The 16565-nt window shown below is 41.6% G+C and overlaps 1 protein-coding gene across 2 annotated transcripts in view; it reads right to left on the reverse strand.

Annotated features, from left to right (window-relative positions):
* SCFD2 (sec1 family domain containing 2) overlaps positions 1-16565 on the reverse strand; it is a 318375-nt gene that overhangs the window by 184370 nt on the left and 117440 nt on the right. Inside the window, exon 6 of one of the 2 annotated variants that reach the window (XM_036020503.1) lies at positions 11582-13339. The exons of the other annotated variant lie outside the window; for it this stretch is intronic. Within the exon in view, the coding sequence (XP_035876396.1) occupies positions 13242-13339 (98 nt within the window). The 3' untranslated portion in view covers positions 11582-13241. Of the gene's footprint in view, positions 1-11581; positions 13340-16565 lie in introns of those variants that run through there. 2 annotated transcript variants of the gene reach the window in all.

The raw sequence follows: 16565 nt of genomic DNA on the forward strand, positions 1-16565 counted from the left end.
TGAAGTAATTTGTAAAAAATCGTAAGTTTCCATTAAAAATCTCATGATTTTGCAAATGTTCAGAACTTCGGCGTAAATAATCACCTCCCCCCAACTGCACTGCAGAATGAATCACTCAAATCCACAGCTGTGAGAGTAGGCACAGAAAAGGTAGGTCTCCATTTCTGGCAGAACTTCTAATGCCTCAGTGGAGACAGAAAAAGCTCAAACACCAAGTTTACACTGAAGCGCTATGGCTCCTATGGATGGGAAGGAACTACCTAAATGTTCTGTGTGGGAAAATACTTAACACACAACACCCCTCACGCATTCTGCAAAGGACTGGCTTGCAGAAGCTCAGGACAAGTGACTTTATGGGGCTGTCCTAGTCACCCCTCTACTGTACAGACACCCAGCAACGAGCTGTACGCCCAAACGCTGATGTTCCCACAAGGCTTGGTGCCGGTCTCTGGTCCTGTTCCTTTATAGGACAGCGTTCCCACTGCACTAACCCAAAGAGCAGCTCACAAAGCTTTGAGAAGGATGTTCTCCTTTTGATAGGAATTGGCACTCTAAGTTCTGGATGGGGAAGGTGCCAGTGGATGCTAGTCTACAGCACATGTGTGAAGTTTTAAACTTATCTGCTGACACGGCGGAAGTTACTCATGGAAGAATTATCTTTGACACGTAGTGCACAGTCTGCCTGGGCTGAGACAGTTGCTTGATATGAAAAAAAAATTGTTGAAGTGCTTTAAAAAAGAAATTTAAAAAACAGTTAAGTTAAAAGATGTAATGGTAGAGAAAAAACCTTGTTTACAATAACAATGAAAATAGATAAAATACTTAGAAATAAACTTAAGAAGAAAAATCTTAAACTTACATGAGAAGCACCATTCTAAAATACTCCTGTAAAACACAATCGTAGACCTGAACAAATGGAAAGACATTCCTGGTTCTTGGTTAGAATGTCTTAACATTATCAAAAAATATCTGTGTTAAGCTACTTTGTACATTTTGTGAAATCCCAATAAAAATACCAATAGCCTTTTTTTTTTTCTGGAAATAAACAGACCTCGCTAAATACTAAAGTTCAGAAGAAAACAAACAACCCACACATGGTTACCTGAGGAAAACAGTGCAAGAGCTATGAGAGAGGAACAGCCAAATGAAACACCAAAACTTACTGCAAAGTCTCGATAACTAACGTGGTGTAGTACCAGAGCACAAACAGACGGGCCGATGAAAGAGAACAGCAAGTCCAGAAAGAGACCTGGTCCCAGGGGGAAATTTGAATACAATATAGGTGCATCTCAAAATGTGGGGGCCAAAATGGACTTTTTTGAATATAGGGTGTTGGAACAAGGGATAACCATTTTTAAAATGCCAAATTTCGATCTATTCTTCATGCTATCCATAAGCACAAACTCCAAACTGATTGGGTATTTAAAAAAGAAAATTATACAATTAATTTTTTAAAGAGTTGAACTCCTGTATCTTTCTTCTATAACCTGAAATACAGAAGGTTTTCTAACTATGACTCAGAAATCAGATACAATAGCAAATATTGATATATTTGACTATCTAAAAAGTTGCACAGCAAAAACACTGTATACAAATTCGAAGGCCATATATTAGAAGAAAATATTTGCAAATATATGCAAGATTAAAAACCTAATACCCCTAATTTATAAAAGACTTTTAAAAATGGATTAAAAAGAGACCAAAAATCTTTCTATAATTAGAATGATTTGCAAAAATCTTTGAAAAAATTGAATAAAAAATTCCCATAAAAATTAAGACACACAAAAAAGGTTTAAACCACTTAAAAGAAAGAAGTGAAAATAGAATAAAAAATACAAGGAACAGAAAACAAATAATAAAATGGTAGAACTAAATGCAAACACTTCAATAATTACAATAAATGTAAATGGTCTAAACACATCAAATTAAAAGACCAAGATTGTAGAATAGATTAAAAAATAAAAGGAACACAGATGAATAGACAAATTGGAGCGCAAAAAGAAGAAAATAGTCAATATACTTAGGACTTGGAAGCATGCTAAGAAAAAACTGGAAAACATGATAAGGTTAACCCAAAGAACAAAAGATTGGAACAGGGAATATTTAAATTAAAACAAACAAACAAACAAAAACAACACTGCAAACCTGTTCTTTACTATACACCAGGTCTGTGCTAGGATTTCCCACACACATGGAAAGCATGATTTGCTTTCATCCTGACTTCCAAAGAGCAGAGTTCATGAATGTTAATCAGAGGTAGAGAGACTATCAATCATTGGAAGAAGCCAAAGAGAGAGCAGACATGTACTCACATTGGCAGCACCTTTATTAAAGCTAGACAGATACTGAAGATGGGGGATACTATGGAAGAAACTTAAGAAGAAGAAAGGAAGTTACATTATTATTTTAATCTTTTATTACTGACTCCTGGATGTGAGAGTAACAGGTTCTTTCCACTTTGAACTTGCTAATTTACAATTTTTCCAGCCAACAGCTATCTATAGTTTGAGAATATAAAAATCCATTAAAATTCTGTTCAGCAGTTTTATGCAGACACTGGTCTTCTAAAAAGTCTGATGATGGGATTCCTGCTCCAGAATAAAAAGGAAATGCTGCAGAAATTTTTTATTACTCCTTACAGAAGACATATTTAGTTTAATCTACCCAGCATCCATCTTCTATATTTCTATATCTTCCACTCTGTCCGTGAGCATTGGGTGGGCTGATTTCCCCTCTGTCTCAAGGGTAAAGGTGTGACCTTGGCCTGGCCAATAAGAGTACTGCATTCCTAGGCCAGAGGATTGGTTCAGAGATGGCTACATCATTTAACCGCAGCTATTCAGAGTAGATAACTAAAACTCTTATTTGAGAAGCAGTATAGATGTTTTCCCTTGCATAGGGACCTGGAAGATGTATATTAGCCAGGGTAGTCTAGATTATGTTATGGTAAAATGCCAAAACCTCAGTGACTTAATGCAGCAGAAGCTCTCCCTCCTACTTCACGCCCATCATGGATCAGCAGGGGGCTCTGCTCACTGAAGCTGCTCAGAGACCTTAGCTGATGGAGGCCTCACCTTGACACATACTTCATTGACCACCACGGTAGAGAGACGGGGACATAGTGAATAGTACACTGGCTCCTAAAAGCTTCTGCTCAGAGGTGGCAAATGCCTCTTAGGTTCACATTTTACTGGTCAAAGCAAGTTATATTGCCGCACCTAACTTTAGGGGGCAGAGGAGCACAAAACTACCATGACCCAGAAGAAGGAAAGCTGAAAAACATTTGGTAAACAACTAACAATTATACAGAATATAAACCTGGTGTTTGTAGGCTTGTGGAGAAGAACACTGGCAGTGCTGGAGAAGGATGGAATCCTGATAACACTGTTTGAGCCTCTGGATCCAGCTACACCTGAAGCAGGATGGCTTTGGGCTATTAGTTCCTGTGAAACCATAAACTCCCTTTTTTGCTTAATTCAGCTAGGTTTTCTTCCATATTCAACAATGAAAGAATCCTGAGCCACATACTCCTCAATAAACAACAGACTCAGACAGTATTTTGGGGTTTTGAGGAAGATGGCAGAAGGTGGAAGGATATTAACATATTCTTGAAACAGCACCAGTTTTTCAGGTGGCCACAGAGCCTCTAGGCACCGCCACCCTGTTACAGATGCTTTGGATTCTGTGTGGGATACAGGTGGCAACGCTGTTAGATGAAGAAAACCCAAACTGCATTCATTCCAACTGCTCCTAGACCAAATTTCTGCATCTTATCTTGACAAGCTCTGAAAAACAGATCAGGAAGGAGTGGTTTTGTTGTTGTTGTTTCTACAGGAGAATGGTACTCTTCGTAACTTAAAACCTACCCTGGAACTGAAACCCTGGAACCATGAGAGAATCCCAGGCCATGCTGACCCCTCTTGAGTCCATGTAGCCAGCCTAAGGAGAGCGGGACACGAGAGCACACTTCAATTAGCACTTGCTGTGGTCTGTCTCCCCTACCCCAGAGCAGCTTTGAGAAAGAGCCTCAACTCCTGGGAGACACACCCAAGAGTATCAGTCAGGTAGAGGAAGGCTATGGCCTTGTCGCCACAGACAGCACATGTGGGGAGGGAAGCCAGGGCCCAAATTCTGCCTCTGCTACTTCCCAACTACGTGTCCTTGGGAGTTTCTTAACCTCCGAGCCTCAAGTTCCTCAGCTGTTTTGGGGAGACGGGTGGGGGGTAGTAGCATCTACCTCAGAGGTAAGAGGTGGTTTTAATAAAAAGGTCAAGCATTCTATGCAAGGCCAAGCACTTAATAGGCCTTCCCTTGCTACTTCCTTCCCACCTCTCCTTCTGCGGTCTTTTTTCTTTACTTGCAGGTGTACACGGGGAGGCTGCTGGTGTGCGGGCAGACTAGGAGTCTGTGTACATTAGAGAAAGAGCTCTTGTCAAGCTTTGCAAAGTCTGGTAACATTCAAGAGCAAGTCCATCAACTTTGGTTTGTATTTCTGTTAAACCTCTTTGTACACATTTCTTTACACATACAAACACCACAGGTAATTTTATATAAATGGGATCACAGCAAAGGGCTTCTTCAAACAGCGAGGAGACAGTAATCAGCTAGATGTATTTTCCCATCCTACTAGCCTGATGGATACTGTTAATAAATACAACATAAGGCAAACTGGCTCTTTCATGGAAAAATCTTAGATTTTTTTTTCTTTAAACAAACTTTCCAGAATGGGCACACTGGACTTTTCGTTTCAGTAATTTGCACTCAGTTCACCAAACGTCGGCACATTTATTGAGTACCTGCTGTATGCCAGGTATGATGCAAGTATGAATGGGCCATGAGTGTGAGTAAAAAGTAATGTTGCCACTAAAACACCAGCCCCTGCAGGGTAGGGGCTTTCTGCTGTTGGCCGCTGTCTCCCCAGAACCCACTCCTGCCTGGGACGCACGAGGCGCTCAGGAAACAACTGATGGCCGAAGAAATGACCAGGCCGGATGGCTCACGGTCTGCCAGGAGTTAAAGGAAATAACATGAGTCACATTGCTGACTTCATTTCTCCATCCGTGAGTAGTTACTGATTAGGTCAAGAGGTTTGGGGATCTGTGAAATTTGAAATGAGATATGATCACAAAGACAGAACTAATTCAAACATTTCTCTCAGAAAAGAAGTTTTTCAGAATGCTTTGACAACATGAGATCTTATAACTCAAATAACGAGAGTTTTCTTCCAGGTTCTGTTAGAGGAAAGCATGCTCATGGTGACAGTGACAACGACTACCGAGTGCTTCCCACGGGAAGGACGAGCCGCCTCCGTCCTCCGGGCCTGTGTGAGGGTGGTACCTGGGTTCCCCTTCACGGAGGAAGAGGCTCGCAGATAAGAAGGAGCCAAGGTCGCAGGCCTAACTGGCAAGCACACTTCCAATTAGGTCGGACACTTCTGACTCTCAAAGCCTTCCTTCCACGCCACCCTCTGCTTTCCCTAACCACCACATTACATTTACTTCCTCTTGTAATCTGCAAGGGACTTGCTTTTCCTTTTTTATGAAAGGATTTGTTTCAATGGTATCCTATCCCAGGGTGTTCAAGTCACAGAGGGAATCAACTGGAACAGGGATTCACCTTCTCCTGGCGTAGACCTGGAAGGAACGTTTCGGTAACTGGAAAGAACAGGCCCACCACGAGCATTTACGTTACGCTGCCCCCTGAAATTGGGGTTCTGTCCAAAGGAAGGGTGTGGACTAGAGGGAGAGATGGTAACAAAGGCAGTTAACAATCCTGTGGTTTGATGGCTAATGAAGGAAAGAGTTCCTTCAGGTCACCACCCACTGTTAGCCTTGCGAGACTGCCACTGTTTGGGACAGGTGTGTCTCACTGACCAAGGGTGCTTTTGTTTCAGAATTTCCCAGCCCCCCTGAAGAGTGCTGTGATCCCCTGTGGAAAACAGATAAGCTGAGGTATTCCAACACCAAAGATGAAACCCAGACCCCAGGGCCCCGTCGGCAGTGACCTCACGCCACATTCCAGAGCTGGCCTTCACTGAGGCGCGCACACAGACACACAGACACCAGGCTCGTGTTCCTCCCGTCGGTGGGATGACAGCACTGAGTTTTACAGGATAGTAATTACCACGGGAAGGTAATGACCTCCCCTCACACGGGCCTCATCTGCCTTTTGTAACCAGAAAAGTAATGGGCCCCTTGTATGTGTAACTGAAAGGCTCTCATTTCATCAAATCAAACCTGATCATGCACTAAAAGAGAAGAAGTAGCCAATATTTCTCCAGTCTGGTGAAAAAAGGACTTTGTAATTCTTAAGTATTAAATGCATTTAAGGCAAAACTAAATAACAAAAATGTTCTTAATGGCTACATTTTTTTTTTCTTTTTTTACCAGCTATATTCTTCTAATGTAAGACAGGTATTACTGCCCGATCACTACCGCCACCAAAACAGCAGCTGTCACTTCCTGAGCACTCACAACGTGCCGGTCACTGTGCTAACAATGCTGCGACGCCGGCGCTTCGAGGACACCCATTATTCATATGAGAATGTTAAGATACAGAAATGATACATTAGCTTGCGGGGCCGCACGATGAACAGGCATCAGAGGTAGGATTCCAACCCAGGCAATCTATGGAACCCCAGTCCTTAACCACTGTGACGAGCATTAACAACTTGATTTTGGCCTGGTAGGGTAGAGCCCAGGTGTTATTAACAAAACGAGGGCTCGTGGTCAACACCAAAGGTCTCTGGGTCACAGAGAGCTGGAGACGACAGAGACATGGAATCAGCCCGTTTCATAGCCGCACCCTGGGAGAAATAGTCGGGATCAGGTTAGAGGCCGTCAGACTCAACAGAACTCAAGAGGGCTTTTCGCATTAAGTGAGAACAAAAACAATTTATTGAAACTTTATAAGGCCACTGAAGTTTAATGTCTCCCAAAGGGCTTTGATATTAAGTGGCCAAGGTATCCCATCACAAAATAAAAATAAAGTCTTGTGTTTTATGGAAACTAAAAAATTTCTACCTGTCATCCAAGTTCTGCGTGTATTCAAAGAGTGCCATTAATATTCCCAAACTGCCACATTAAGTCTCTTCTTCCAGCCAAACGAATGACCCCGAGTCCCCAAGCACCTGGGACTTCTAGTCACAGATTCAATCATTTAGTAGATGTTTGCCAAGTGGCTACTACCTGCCACAGCCTGTGCTCAGTACATTTCTGGACCTTGAAGGACACTCATAAATGCGTGGATCTTAAGTTCCCGTTTACAAAACAAGGAGACAATGATAAGTGAGCCATTTCCAAATTGATCAGAACTGCTGCTTGTTCCATTTTTTTAAATGACAGCAAATATTTGAGCTTTTTTCTTTTTTGTTGCTTTTCATTACTTTTATTTTTTAAATCATAGTTGACGTACCATATTATATTGTTTTGGGTTGTCCTGTTCTTTCATCCCACTAACGGGAGGGGAGGAAGAGCCTGGCAGCCACGGTGAAGCATGAAGCGGAGGCCAGGGCTGCCTGCATCTGGGCCCCGGGGAAGGTGGGAGGAGGAGGCCAGGGCCAAGTGCTGGGGCTGGCTGGAGAGCACAGCCCCTCCCACAGGGTAGCTGCCACTCACCTCCAATTGTTTCTTCATGCTTTTCTAGAAAAAACTAAGCTATTTATGGGAAGTCTCTCCATTGTTCTGGTTTGGCTTTCAGTTGAAAGTTTTCACAAACACTGAGGAGGCCAAACAAAATAGGCACAAGACAGCTAAGGTTCGCTGGACGTGAGTCTGCGATCCAGTTTGCCTCTGAGCGGTTGTAGGAAAGAGGTGGCCTAACTTGGGAGAATGCTGTCATGGGCAACCCTTTTGGGTCCCTTCCACATCCACAGTGGAACTGACTGAACTGCCAACAGAGCTGACCCAGTGCTACGCTGTGACCTGGTCACAGTCAGAATGGGGGCCTGCAAAAACAAGGTATAGAGAGAAACAGCAAGGCCTATAATCTTGACTCCCTCTGTGGAAGGAAATGACATGCCAGCCGGCCCTGCCTGCATATTGTTTCATATTACATAAACACAACTAATTGGTTATGACTGGTACAGTGATTAGAGATGCATTAGCAATTTGACTTTTTTAAAAGAAGACATTAATCAAGACTACTAATATAAGCAGCCACCAAGATTGCTCTCATTTTTCTTGTCCTCTCTTCTGCAGTATATTGTGGCTTTTAATATTTCAGCTGCCATATCATCACATCACGTAACCCATTTACATCAGGTCCTCACCTAATGGGATGACCTAAGGAATAACTTCCCAAGACTCAGTTACTTCGGTGCCAAATAAGAAAATCTAAAGGAAGAGCATCCTGGGCTCTGACTCCTAAAGCGTGACATGCTGACAAGCTCCAGCTCGCTCACCGTGAGAGGGAAGAAAGAGTCCCCGCACGAACCCTGTCCTGGCAAGAACTTCAGCCACTAAATGGAACAGCTGTGTCACAATAAACAATGAGAAATAAACAAAATAAATAGGTGGGGAGGAGTAGCTGAAACTGCTCAGCCCAAAACTATTACGCAACACGGTGCAGAGGTGAGCTCTGGCTTTGGCCTCAGAGGGGCCTCAGTGTGAATTCTAGCTCCTTTGCTGAACAGCGCTGCAGCCGGCACTGACAGACGTGGCCAGCAAGTCGTCGGTCGCATGCCTGTAAGAAGACATGCCCACTGACTCCTGGGACTCCGCCAACAGACCCACTCCAAGTAGACAACTTCTGCCCTGTTCGAGGACTCGGGACCTCATTGAAGTGTTCCAGAAGAGAGGCTGAGGTCCTACACACCTCAAATAGGGTGATGCCTCGAGGAGAAGCGCCTTCCTGTGCAGGATCAAGGGGACTCCAGAAAGAACCCACTGCTCCAGTTCCACACGGGTCGCCAGACCTGACCCCTCAACTTTCTGATTCAGTAGGTCTGGGGCAGAACCTGCAAAGCTGTAGGCTAAACAAACCTCCCACGTGGTTCTGATTCAGCTGGCTTGCAGACTAGTTCTTGGAAACCGCTCCAGAAAAGAATCCAAATGGATGTTCACAGACACATCTGTTGGTAACAACAGTCTAAAACCCCCCCTCCTGCCTCCTGATGGATCAGGCTGAAGCACTCACAACTTAAGCATGTGGACGGTATCATTTTAATTCACTGAAAAACCATTTTCACTGAGTCCCACTCAATCATATTGGATGTCATGCCCAGTCATGTAAAGAATTTTTTAGGGTTTAATAATAGAAAATGCTTTTTTATATTGCCTGATACTTTTTGATATTTTGTAAAATGTAAAGTGTATAGATGATTTGTCTCTTTTTTTCAACTTTTGCTTCTTAGAAGCTGAGAGGTGAACATCTAAACTGACTTTTATGATCTGTATTTTTTTATGTTTATATGTTCTTGATTTCCTTCTTATAATTTATATGTAGAGTAATGGCTTAAAATCCTTTGTGAAATAAATAATTCTTTGCATACTAAATTAAGTAAAATGTGAGCCATTTCAGTTCAACGTAAGATGTTAAGTTACTAAAGTACTAAACAAAACCTTTGGCAACTGGATTGTAGAGTGGATGGGAAGTAGAATGAAATCCTATGTTTGAAATGGCTTTGGACAAGTTTTTAAATGCAGTTAAAAAATAAAAAATAAAAATTTCCCTCCGGAGGAGCAGGGAACCCAAGGCTATGGGCCCCAGTGATGAGCTCACTGGAGAAGAACATTGCTAGGTGGGGCTGCACCCTGTTAGAGGGCCCAACATCTCACTGTGTCAGTGAGACCATGAGCCCAAAGAGCTGGACCATCCTACAATGTGGTTTCCCTGCTATGTTTAGACATGTTTGGTGTACAATAAACATATAATCCTATAAGTGCCAGTTAGTGTGCTAGGACTATGGGACCAAGCATTTAAGAGAGAGACCAGGTCTGTCAGTGCTGTTCGAGTCATACAGGCAAATGCACCAGTGTCTGACACCCCAGCTTCACTTGGGTGGACCAATGAAAGCTGAGGGTCAGGGGATAACCAACCTATAAAATTTTCCTCAGAGAAATGAAGTAAAAGAAAGTTAAGTCCATCTCACCTATGCGCAGCTTAAATGTCCTTTTCTTATGAAGCTAAAAAAATTTCAATTCCAAAATGTATGTGTGAAAGAAAAATGAGTCACCTCCTAGATTTATTTTCTAGGTGGCATTGGGGTAGAACATTTAGATTTACTGCCCAGATGATGATATGTCATTTATACTATTTTGCTCATCGGGAATAGAAGAAATAGTTTTCTGCAAAACAACAAATGGAGTTTTATAGAGCGAGAAGAGTTTACAGAAAATAGTAATCATTATCAAATTCTTCTCCCACCATCTAAAAATCTCAGCACCCGTGCTAGACCCCCAAAGGGTGAGCTGTCAGCCCAACCTCCATTCAACCTGAACCAAGCCTGGGAATAAAGTGAAGAGTCTCATGAAAATGTCAAAACCCGGTATTTGTTCCTTCCCTCCTTTAGCACCGCAATTTAAAAATGGCAGCCAGAAATGCAAAGGAGAGTAATACATGGTCGCTGCCCTGAGAAGCTTAATGTAATAGAAGAGGTAATAACAGATAACGGTGGTAGCTATATACAGCTAAGTGCTCCCTAGGGCGATCCCATGAGACAGGTACCATTATGTCCCCCATTTTAAAGATGGAGTAGAGGAGGTAAAGAGAGATTAACTGACTTGCCCAAGATCACCAGGTAGGAAGAACATACATGTACAAATACCAAGCACATGAGGCAACACAAATACTGTGGAGGTGCCCCAGGACTATCACAAATCAGTACTGAGGCACAGGGTTCACATCAGGCTGGGATGATTAGGGAGGGAATAAGAAAGGTAGTTGCATCTCAGTGACCAGGTGAGACTTCTACAGGTAAGAATGGGGAGCTGGAGATGTATTTTAGGAAACAGTATTAAAATACAACACAGTTGGAAAATACTACACACACACACACACACGTACATATAGTACATATATGTGTACATATAGTACATGCATATAGTACATATAGTACATATATATATATTTTGCTACACATATATATATTTTGCTTAATCCCTTCACCTTCTTTCACCCAGCTCCCTAAAACTCCTCCCCTCTGACAGCAGTCAGTCTATTCCATGTATTCACGCCTCTGTTTCTATTTTGCTCAGCAGGTTTTTGTTCATTGAATTCCACATATAAGTGAGATCATATCATTTTTTTGTCTTTCTCTGACTGATTTATTTCACCTAACATAATAACCCCCAGGTCAATCCATGCTGTTGCAAAAGATAGGACTTCCTTCTTTTTTATGGCTGAGTAATATTCCATTGTGTACATGTACCACATACAGAGCCAGACAACAGTGTGGTGGCAGCCAGAGGGGAAGAGGGAGTAGGTGGAGGTGAGCAAAGGTGAGGATGGAAAAAGACTTTGCTTGGGGTGATGGGTACGTGATGCAGCGTGAAGATGATGTTTTATTGAGTTGTACACTTGACACCATGTGGTTTTGTGCACCAGTGTCACTCCAATAAATTCAATTTAAATTAATTAATTAATTAAAACCTTGGGGAGGAAAATGGAAATGTTCTTAAGCATATTATTTACCTGGATTTAAAGCCTTTCTCATCTGCGTTTTCCTGCACTAGCATTTTGCAATTTCCCATTCATTTTAGGCAACTAAATGTTCCCCTGGTAAAGCTGCAACCTATTTGCCATGTTACAGGGTGTCAGACTAAACACTGAAGCTGAGGCAGGACTTTCTAATTCCCTCATTCATTTAATAAATACTTACCAAGATCCTTCCATGTGCTCCCAAGCACGATCAGTGCTTGAAATATAACGGCAAACAAAATTCATAGAGTTTATGGTCTGGGAGGAAAGGCAGACACTAATCAAAGCACCACACAAACATATAATAAACCGTTCACTATAGACACATGATGGGGGTGCAGGGTGCTGAGCTAGCATGGAGGTCAGAGGGTGCTAACCCCCAGCACATGTGGTCTGAACCGAGCTCCAAAGGGGGTTACTGAGCTGGGGTGGGGACTCAGCTGGAGAGAACCTCTTGTGCAAGGACCTCAAATCTGGTGGGAGTATCAGGTAATTAAGGAACTGAAAAGCCCGTGGCTGGGACAAAGGCTATGAGAGAATAAGAAGGCCTCCAGACTGAGAAAGTGATCATCGAAAAATGACATTCTATACTTCTGTAGAGTCCAGTGCCGAGGGTGTGTCATCCCGTCCAGACACAGGGGACACTGTGGGTGTAGCACACTGCTTGGCAACTGTTTCTCGCTCCTCCCTTCCCTGGAGAGCAGTGACCCAGATTTTTTTTCAATCTGATCATGTCCATTTTTGCTATTCTACTAATTTGAAGCAAAACATTGATTTTTTTCACTTCCCAAATGCAAACCAAGAGTCATACCCTTAAAAACAGAAGAAAAATCACAAAACCATATATGTATATATGTTCTCAGAATTTTGTCCCTGATTTTTCACATACTGAAGGTGAATTTAAGATAAACGAAGGCATTAATTGGCTCAAGAAAGAACTATAAAGATAATAACAATAAGGAAGTAATTAGGAATTTGATATTTGGATTTTTCTTTGTACACACCCTACCGAAAAGTTCCAACGAGTATACCCTGGTGGGTTTTGTTCTATTCTAAGCTCCGTGTGGAGATGTCCTGACATATAATAGCTTCAACACTTCCACTCTGACGTCAGGAAGGGCTGCTGCTCTGAAATGCTTGAATCACTCTAAAGTCAACAGTCATGAAATAGCCATTGCTAAAATAAAAGGCTGAACTCATCTCAGATGATGTCATTTTGTCTGGGCTTCTGCGCTCTCAAGGAGAACAACTGGAAACACTCAAGCATGTGGTGGCGAACCCCCAAGGGGACGGGTTTTCTCACAGAGGTGTGAGACTAGGGGAGAGGGGATGGGAGAAGGGAGATGGTAAGCTAGAGATCAAAGTTTAAAAATAATAATAAAAATACAATTATAGAAGAAATTGGTGCTGAGCAATCTGCTCCTAGGAACAACATTTAGTGTTCTGAGGTTTTTTTAATAGATGAAAACATGTACTTCATTTCTTGTACACCAAAGAGATGACTGAAATACTGTGAACTCTATCAAGTGTGATAGTTTACTTGGTACATCATGCCTATACTTTGACAGAAAGAGTGTGTGCTCCCCCAGTTAGGAAGTATCTAATCACATTTTAACTAGGAAAAAAAATCTTTCTTGGCCAAAGATTGAATTCTGTGCAAGGTGGTGATTTGTACAGAATAGAAACTCCAAATCCGAAATCACTGCATGAAAAAACAAAAAACAAAAACAGATCAGATTTAACTGTTTTTCTTGACCGCCACAACAAAAATAAGGAAAGAGTCCAATTACTCTGGAGTACAGTTTGGACAAAACCACAGCTTTTAAAATTAAAACCCTAACCATTTTGCATGTTGGAAAATGTAAATTGCTAATGAACACTGCACCATATCAGTTTCCTGTTCCAGATGGTTCTCTGTCAGGTTGGCAACAACTCAAGAGCCTGACGAAGAGGTGCAGGCATATGTCTTGTGTTTAAAATGAAAGGAAAAACAAAAAAAGAAGGGACTTCATTTTCTAAACACTTCGGTGAAAATTACATTCCATTCGGGACCAATGCAGGCCAGGTGCTAAGGACAGAACAAATAGGCAACACATTAAGGCAGAAAATGTCAGGCTTCTATGAGAATTACATTCGTGGTTACATTTAAAACTAAATTTTAAAATACACACCAATATCACTGTCATTGTACACATATGTTCTCCTTCTGGCTTTTTAAATGTTAATCTTCTACTCTCACATAATAAAATAATGTAAGTCAAAGCCTAGAGCCCTTTGTGTCTCTTTTTAATTTTCTGCTGGAATTTCAAGTTGAACTGCTTATACTTAAACGTTTTTCCTCCTACCTAAGGTCCTAATGATCCTCCTTTATGTTTTGATTTTACCTTTGAGGATAATGTCTCCTCGAACTTGGAACACGGATTCAGGACTAACATTCTCAACAACTTCCTTTCCAATATTAGTTTAAAAAAACTTATGTTGACTATAAACCTGTGCCTTCTTTATGCTGGGTATGATGATGACCTTAAGAGATAAACTGGAAAACACATTTCAAACAAAATCCCACCTGAAAACCTCATGTGGGAAGCATTTATGGGATCCGAGTTTCTACTTATCAGTAGATCATCAAATACACATCAAAACAATAACAGTAGTTTTCCCTGGGTGGTGGGATTGTAGGTAATTTTTTATTTATTTTTCTGTGTTTGTTAAAGAGCAAAAGATCTTTCAAGTATTCTATAATAAACAAGTGAAATTTCTGTAATCAGGGAAAAAATCTGACTATGAATAGTTTAAGAGACATATAAACACAACTAGAGCTTTAAAATTCAACCAAATGACAATTTCTGCCTTTCTAAAGCTTTTATTCAAAAAATTATACATAATTAAACAGCCATGCATGACAGGCACGATTACTGCTACTTGAGTGCTGAGAGGCATTCACATGGTGAAAGCAGCTTCAGTTCTAAGAACGACTGTAATTGACAGTTGCTCTGATGCTGTTTTCTAAGACACTCGTGAAAATTCCAGACAATCATTCTTAGGCACACAAATACCTACTCTTGAAGTACTTATTCAGGTATCAATGACATCTTCAACTGTTTACAGGTAAAATTTTAAACTCAAGAAAGGATAGGTAAGATGTATTTTTTTAATGTACAGATGTAAAACTGGTTGGTTAGTGAATGTTCTTGTGGTGTACATATCTCACTTCTGTATGTCAGTATCCCTGCCTTTGTGGATTCACTCCAACCCCTATTCTAAGTGGCAGTGATGGGCTGTCAGTCACAGCCCATCGCTCCAAATCCCTTCCCCTGCCACCCTCCTGCCTACCTCTACACAACACAGTTAGGGGGCTCGTGAGTCATCTTTAAGAAAAAGTTAAATGGTTTATATATTTTAAATTTTACTAAATTTTGAGGGCTGACATTGGTTAATAAAGTTATGTATGTTTCAAGTGTACAAATCTGTATGTGTACATCATCTCTATGTTTGCATAAAGGGGGTCAAATACGTGGTGACAAAAGCAGACTTAACTTTGGGTGGTGAACACTCACAACTCACCTTGGTCAAAGGGCACCCCTTTGTCCTGGCTCCAGTGCCTGCAAGTCAGCTTGCTTTCCTAGGATTGATCTATAACCCCTAGAAGAATGAAGCCATTTTTTTCCCGGGCTGCTATTCTGGAATGACAGGAGCCAGGAATGGCTGGGAAAGATGAGGGGTCACACACAGGCAGTTGTGATAGGAAAGAATGAGGTAATACTCAGAAGAAAAGCTCAGAAGATGCAGAGTCCTGATCACACTGCTGGAGCCCCTGCCCCAACTTTCCCGGTGACAGCTGCGTGTCTGGACGCCCCATGTGAGCAAATATGAAATGCAAATACCAACATGAAAAACATACTAGCAAAATATATGACCAGATATTAATAACCTTAATAATCTAAGAGCTAAGATTTTAAATCACTAAGAATAAAATAAAGAATAAAATAAAATAGCCTTGGCTGGTGTGGCTTAGTGGATTGAGTGCCAGCCTACAAACCACAGGGCTCTGGTTCGATTCCCAGTCAGGACACATTTTCTGGGATGCAGGCCAGGTCGCCGCTGGTAGGGCCGCATGAGAGGCAACTACACACTGATGTTTCTCTCTCTTTCTTCCTCCCTTCCCCCTCTCTAAAAATAAATAAAATCTTTTTTAAAAAGAATAAACTAAAAAAGAAAAAGACCATAAGCAGCATATATGTTTTTTTCATAGGTACTCAATAAAATACAATTCATATGTGGCCTTTACATTGTTCTTTACATTTTCAAACTTTCTACAGTGAGAAGCTATGGCTATAATAGTGGAGGAAAAACCTTAGGGTAAAGGTAGTAACATATAAAACTAAATTTAAGAATGTTAGGCTGGCATCCACCAGAAGGTAGGATGAATAAGTGGATAGACAGGGATTCAAGGTTTTGAGAGAAGTCCATGGGCCAGTGTGTGCCTGAGGATAAGAAAGTATCTTTGAAGAGACATATACAGCATCTCCCCCCAAAAACAGAGATGGGCTGCAGGAAGGGGCCAACTGCTACGGGGGGTGAAGGTGAGTCAGTGGAGCTCGCTTCCCACCTGAGAGGATAGTGGTATCCGGGAAAAGACAGAGGGTTATTGAGGAAGAGCTGATTTAGAGGTAGGGAAAGCAGTATAATGATTCAGTTAAAAACAAAAAGCATATGAAACTAGAACCATAGAATGGAAGAGAAAAAAAGAGACCTAAGATTCGCCTAAAGACACTCTTATTTTATAATGAGGATCCTGAGTCTGAAGCAAGCTAAGCGACTTAAGGTTACACATCTAGAGACACACTTAGGAGGAGAGATAAGGCTCCCTCTCCACTTTCCAACTCCATCACCTCGTCTCTCCTGCCTGGTCTACAGCTCTGTGTTCA

Source organism: Phyllostomus discolor, chromosome 1 (genome assembly GCF_004126475.2).
Source record: "Phyllostomus discolor isolate MPI-MPIP mPhyDis1 chromosome 1, mPhyDis1.pri.v3, whole genome shotgun sequence".
In the NCBI taxonomy this organism is placed as follows: domain Eukaryota; kingdom Metazoa; phylum Chordata; class Mammalia; order Chiroptera; family Phyllostomidae; genus Phyllostomus; species Phyllostomus discolor.